This window comes from Salvelinus namaycush, chromosome 3 (genome assembly GCF_016432855.1).
Source record: "Salvelinus namaycush isolate Seneca chromosome 3, SaNama_1.0, whole genome shotgun sequence".
In the NCBI taxonomy this organism is placed as follows: Eukaryota; Metazoa; Chordata; class Actinopteri; order Salmoniformes; family Salmonidae; genus Salvelinus; species Salvelinus namaycush.
Window position 1 is genome coordinate 87176502 of NC_052309.1, and position 6668 is coordinate 87183169.

The window sequence follows — 6668 nt, forward strand, 5'->3', positions numbered from 1 at the left end:
GGAATAAATTATGAATTATTGAATAAATGAAAATTTTTCGACAAAGTTGAAAGAACTGAACAGATTAACATATTTTATTTGATGTTATTTAAGTCCCTCTCTCTGTTGTTGACTGAAGATTGGGGGGAGCGCAGAGTCAAATTTCGTCTCCGCCTCCTAAAAATGTTCACCCAATCGCTTCCCTCCTGACTAGGACCAGTCTATAAATACAGGCTTCACACTGAAAGTGTATTCATAATTCTCTCAATGATCTTGGAAGTTTGACGCGAACATTAAATTGCGCCTTTATGACAGAAATTGTTTTATTTCCAAGAGAAATATACATTAGAGTGCGTTTGCAGCGTGCCTATTCTATCGGGTCGCAAGAAAACGTGCTTTGAATAGACGACTTTTGGAAGGACTTCACATTAACATTCTGACAGTTTGCAGGAGCGCAGCTTTGTCAACCAATTTGCGCACCGAACTCAGTGACATTCATTGCAGCCCGTGGGCACAGCAGCAGTTGGATTCTAAAGTCTTGAAAGGAAGGAATTTTTCCCTCCAAGAGCAATTCATTGCATTAGCTCAGCGGTCATTTTTTTCGCATGAATCTACTCGACCCCTTCCTGAAGATGTCAGACGAACAGGAGAAGTGTTTCTCTGACGCTCCAAGCCCCAGCATGTCTGAGGATTCGGTCGGCTCGCCGTGCCCGTCTGGCTCCGGTTCCGACACCGAGAATACCAGGCCGTCCGATAATCATCTCTTACTGGGTCCAGACGGCGTGCTCGGCGAGTTCAAGAAGGCTGACCAAGACAAGTTCCCTGTATGTATCAGAGATGCGGTGTCTCAGGTGCTGAAGGGTTACGACTGGACCTTGGTGCCCATGCCCGTCCGAGTGAACGGCTCCAGCAAAAACAAGCCCCATGTCAAGAGACCCATGAACGCTTTCATGGTGTGGGCTCAAGCCGCCCGGAGGAAACTGGCGGACCAGTACCCACATCTCCACAATGCAGAACTCAGCAAAACCCTGGGAAAACTCTGGAGGTAGGTTACAACTCCTTATCATCACTTTTCCCCGCCGTTGAGGAGATTTTTAGTTGATCAACTAATATTGTGCTATTCACAAATAGCTTCTTAGATAAAGCTTGAATTAATAGCAGCGTGAATCAGTTATTTGGAAAGATGTCTGGTGTATAGCTACATTTGCAATTAAATAGTGTAATCTATGGGCATCATTTCGATTCGAATTTGTAGTTTTCAAATATTGGGCTATAATAATAATAATAGTAATAATTATAGTACTTGTTTCAACACTTCGAAAACGTGTAATATAATACGATACTTGTTCCAGATTACTCAACGAAGGCGAGAAGCGTCCGTTCGTAGAGGAAGCTGAACGCTTGAGAGTGCAGCACAAGAAAGATCACCCCGACTACAAGTACCAGCCCAGAAGGAGAAAATCCGTGAAGAACGGGCAGAGCGAGCCAGAGGACGGCGAGCAAACCCACATCTCTTCCGGTGACATCTTTAAAGCTCTCCGGCAAGCCGACTCGCCCGCGTCCAGCATGGGCGAAGTGCATTCTCCCGGTGAACATTCAGGTAAGAACAATTCATTCGAACAATTCATTAAATTGTCGTTCTAGATAATACCAGGTTTACTCAAACTTGCTTTTGGTCGATATAATCATGTTATAATATAATCATGTTAATTAAAGTAGAATGGGAATCACTATTATGCCGGTGAAATGAAAGAGTTATATATATATATCCTTTATATTGTACATGCCTCTACTATCCTATTGAAAAGGTGAATATCAGTGCCTTTAGAGCCCTCATGAACTGACACACCTGTCAATGATTTGTGGTTTTTACAAGCCGCCATGCAAATCTCCCACCTGTCTTTACTCTGCCCACTTATCTCTTCCTCTTTAAAGCACATTAGATAATGACACCATTCCCTTCATGGCGGGAAACTCCGAAATCTTATCTGCACTTTCTTCATTTCCAAACATATCTTTATTAGCTCCCTGGTTGCGTCACTTGTGTCAATAATATCATGATGCTGTGCAGTGAGATTAACTCTTTCTTTTTGGACCAGCAGGCCAGTCCCAGGGCCCACCTACACCACCGACCACCCCCAAAACAGACCTGGCTGTGGGCAAGGCCGACCTGAAGCGTGAGGGCCGCCCCCTGCAAGAGGGCACGGGCCGCCAGCTCAACATCGACTTCCGGGACGTTGATATCGGCGAGCTGAGCAGCGACGTCATCTCCAACATCGAGGCCTTCGATGTCAATGAGTTCGACCAGTACTTACCGCCCCACGGGCACCCCGGCATCCCCGGCGTCAACGGCGCCCAGACGAGCTACACGGGCAGCTACCGCGGCATCAGCTCCAGCTCCATTGGCCAGGTGGGTGCTGGAGGCCATGGCTGGATGCCCAAGCAGCAGCAGCAGCAGCCCATCTCCATCCTGAGTGGAGGTGGAGGTAGTGGGGGAGAGCAAGGCCAGAGCCAGGGGAGAACCACTCAGATCAAGACGGAGCAGCTGAGCCCCAGCCACTACAGTGAGCAGCAGGGCTCCCCTCCCCAGCATGTCACCTATGGTTCATTCAACCTGCAGCACTACAGCGCCTCATCCTACCCCTCCATTACCCGCGCCCAGTATGACTATTCTGATCACCAGGGCGGCGCCAACTCTTATTATAGCCATGCAGGTGCCCAAGGCTCAGGGCTCTATTCCTTCAGCAGCTATATGAGCCCCAGCCAGAGGCCCATGTACACCCCCATCGCCGACCCCACCGGAGTGCCCTCGGTGCCCACCCAGACCCACAGTCCACAGCACTGGGAGCAGCAGCCTGTCTACACCCAGCTCTCCAGGCCTTGAGAGGCCAGAGGTTAGAGGTCAGCCCCTTAGTCCTTAGCACAGACTGTCCCATAAGAAACCATCTCCTACCAGAGACTCTTATCTCCCAGAATCCTCGGTGGCCCACAGGCCTCTACGCCAACACCCTCCACCGCCAATAGAAAAACCTTCAAGAACTTTTTCAAAGTAATGAACATTTATTATCTTCGGAAAAACGGCTCACGACAGTGCCTTTTTTAACGCTCGGAGTTGTGATTATATTTTTATAGGTATAATGTTAAAAGAAACTCAGTTTTGAAAAGAGGAATCCTCCGTGAGGATATATTTGTTATAAATATTTTAGTATGTACTGTGTATGTGTTCTGAACTGTCTTTTGGTACTATATCTTTCGGGGGATTTATACGTTTAATGAGGAAGAGATGCTTTAGGTGAACAACGTCCTCCGCGGCCTTACTTCTCGCTCATGTATTTTTGTACAGGAACAGGAAGTCAAAAGAAAATAGTCCCCCTACTCACTGCCTGTCCTCTTTTAATACATTCTGCTTTGATTCTCATGTACATGTCTTATTGTAATTGTTTACGAGATCTTATAAGAACTGAGCAAAGTTGGTGTTTAAATAGTTTATGGCCGTGACTTATTATGTGACCATGTCATCAGTGAATTAGACAAATGATCGCTATTTTCTTGTCGCTGCGTTAGCAATTAGCACATCAGCGCAGGTTATTGTGTTGGGAATGCTAAGAGCATTAGAAAGTGCCATATAGTTACACCAGGGCCCTTACTGACTGTTGGTAGATGTGACTGAGAAATGCTTTGTATTGCCTTCATGCCGTTGGTGCCTGTTGAAGCGCAGTAGAGAGACTCTTTACATTAGCGATGCTAGCGCAGCAGTGTAGCCTAGAAACCACAGCCGAGTTCTCACTTCCTGTCTGTCGAGAGATACAGGAAGTGGCCTTTGACCCCCAGCAGTCTCCCTTCCAGTTGTCGTTCCTCTGGCCTCTTATTCCTTCCAGTCTTAACATCTAATTTATTAATTAGCAATTAATTTTATTTGAAAAGTAATAACTATTTTGCATTTTATTCCTTTTTAATTCAGCAGCGACTAATTGAGATGAGAAAATATTAACTTTTCCGCAGATGGGTTAGCTGTTCCGATGTGGTACAAATTGTTCTAAGCATCTTTGTTTATTTATAATTTGTAAATGTTTTCAGTTGAAATAGTTATTTTGATGATCTAGTTGTGTACAGATTACTTCTGATTGTGATCAGAGTTGATCTGAAATATGGAAAAAAGACAAATCTGTACGTTGTTTAATTCATTCTGACAGATATGGATATCATGGTTATTGGAGCTGTGGCTGCAGTGTGAACATGTCTTTCTATAGAATCACCAGCAGACTTTTTTGTTTTTGAAAAAAGTTGTGTTCTTTATTCTCTATTCCATATCTTAGTTCTCATGTTGGCATCCTTGTAATTCAACTGAATTCTTGTTTTCCTAGGTAAAACACGCCATTGTCTTAAAAGAAGCTTATCTTTTGTATTATATTGTTTGCAATAAAAGAAAACATATTGAAAATAAACTCTATGGTTCTGTTTCATATATTCAGAGAATGTTATTCTAGATTCAGTATGTACATGCACACTAGAACAGTTTTATCCACTACATTTCTGGAAGTCTCTTATGTCAACTTACGAGTAGTGTGGTTCCTTTATACCCATAATGCAATGCTTTGTAAGGGAAGTCGACCCACGCTGAGAGAAAACAGTAAGATGGAGAAGTCCTCTAATGACTCAGAATCACATTAAAGAGGAGGTCAGAAGCACTGCAGAACCACGGTACTTTATCAAACAGGAGAAAACACTTCACTTATAAAATAAAGAAAAGCAATCTAAAGTAGAAACAAAACATAACACAATATTAACATTGTACAACATTGAATCCATGTAAATAGACTAGCCAGTTCCTATGCTATAACCTGTCAACTACATAGATAATACCACTGTAGAATCAGAATAGGCCTGCGTGTGTAACTTCACAAGGCCAAAATTTGACATTCATTTGTCATGTAAAATACCCTGATGAAGGAATGTCCAAAAGGTTTTAACAAACTATTAACTTTAACCCTTACCATAATCCTAACCTTAACCATAACACCAACCTTAACTCTTACCTTAACCATAAACCTAACCATAACCCTAACCCTTATTTGAAACATTTCCCTAACCGTAACCTTAGCAAGCAGTTGCTTATCAACAGATAGTTTGTTGATAGTATGAGCATCTACAGATGGACCATCCAAATAAAGTGTTACTACAAATTATTATTATTATTTTTTTAAATTTTATCCCAATTTTCGTGGTATCCAATCGCTAGTAATTACTATCTTGTCTCATCGCTACAACTCCCGTACGGGCTCGGGAGAGACGAAGGTCGAAAGCCATGCGTCCTCCGAAGCACAACCCAACCAGCCGCACTGCTTCTTAACACAGCGCGCCTCCAACCCGGAAGCCAGCCGCACCAATGTGTCGGAGGAAACACCGTGTACCTGGCCCCCTTGGTTAGCGCGCACTGCGCCCGGCCCGCCACAGGAGTCGCTGGAGCGCGATGAGACAAGGATATCCCTACCGGCCAAACCCTCCCTAACCCGGACGACGCTATGCCAATTGTGCGTCGCCCCACGGACCTCCCGGTCGCGGCCGGCTGCGACAGAGCCTGGGCGCGAACCCAGAGACTCTGGTGGCGCAGTTAGCACTGCGATGCAGTGCCCTAGACCACTGCGCCACCCGGGAGGCTACTACAAATTATTTTCAAAGCAAACTTCCATTGTCTTCCCTAGAGATCCTGAATATGTTTACATTGTCAGCTTGCTCCACTCTTTATGTTCATACTCCTTGGTTGGTGAGCCAGGGGGCTACTAGCTACTAGCTTCCTTTCATCCTGTCCTGCAGGCTTCCCATACCATGAGGTCACCGGGCCATCAGTACTACGGCCTATTGGGATGATGTATGTCCACACCCCTTCCCCGAACATGTATACCCCACTGCTTAGAGAAACAAACTGCACATAAAATTCTGTTTATTCATTACCAGCCATACCATAATGGGATTGCGCCACCCTCTATAAATCAATGACAATGTAAACACAATCAGTGGCTAGGTTGGGGAACTTCATGTTGAGAGAATGTTGCTTTCATGTTGAAAGTTAGAGGTAGGGTCTCGGGTGACATCTCTGTCCTCACGTCAAGTGGACTGGATCCATCTCTCTACCACCAACCCACCACTACCTCACTACCTCACTACCTCACTACCTCACTACCTCACTGGCTGGCTGTACAGACTGGACTGATAGCACTTACCCCCTATTTCATAATACTCTATAATGTATACTGAGATCTGTGGACTCACTGGCTGATTGCCCAAAGCCTGGTCTCATAGTGTGTTGTAGCCAACTCTTTTATCGTTATCATGCCTTGCAAGTTGGCATGGAACCAGTACTATGCACCGCCTTAGTGTGCGATGGATGAATACTATACTGGTCCTGTATAGGGAACTTTAACTGTGCATCATAGGTTAGAATAGAGAAGTGCCCAAATGTAAAATATATAATACACCAATGACATCAGACAAAAACAGGGAAATTAAACAGTGCCGTACAAGATACCCATCTCACCAGGGCCGGCTCAAACAAACCAATCAATCAATCAATCAATCAATCAAATGTATTTATAAAGCCCTTTTTACATCAGCCGATGTCACAAAGTGCTATACAGACCACACTGAACTTGACCTTTAAAGGTGTGTTAGAATCCCAGCCCATGTCTGGT

The 6668-nt window shown here is 44.6% G+C and overlaps 1 protein-coding gene across 2 annotated transcripts; it reads left to right on the forward strand.

Moving 5' to 3' along the window:
• Nucleotides 1-250: 250 nt before the first annotated feature.
• On the forward strand, nucleotides 251-4424 carry LOC120041734 (transcription factor Sox-9-B-like). Of its 2 annotated transcripts, none has more exons than XM_038986598.1 (3): nucleotides 251-1024; nucleotides 1332-1579; nucleotides 2079-4424. In XM_038986598.1, the coding sequence occupies exons 1-3, from the start codon at nucleotides 585-587 to the stop codon at nucleotides 2861-2863; spliced, it is 1473 nt and encodes a 490-aa protein (XP_038842526.1). In that variant the 5' UTR covers nucleotides 251-584; the 3' UTR covers nucleotides 2864-4424. The 2 variants fall into 2 exon arrangements, with proteins under 2 accessions (XP_038842526.1, XP_038842532.1); XM_038986604.1 differs by having other exon boundaries at nucleotides 2082-4424.
• The last annotated feature ends 2244 nt before the right edge of the window (nucleotides 4425-6668 follow it).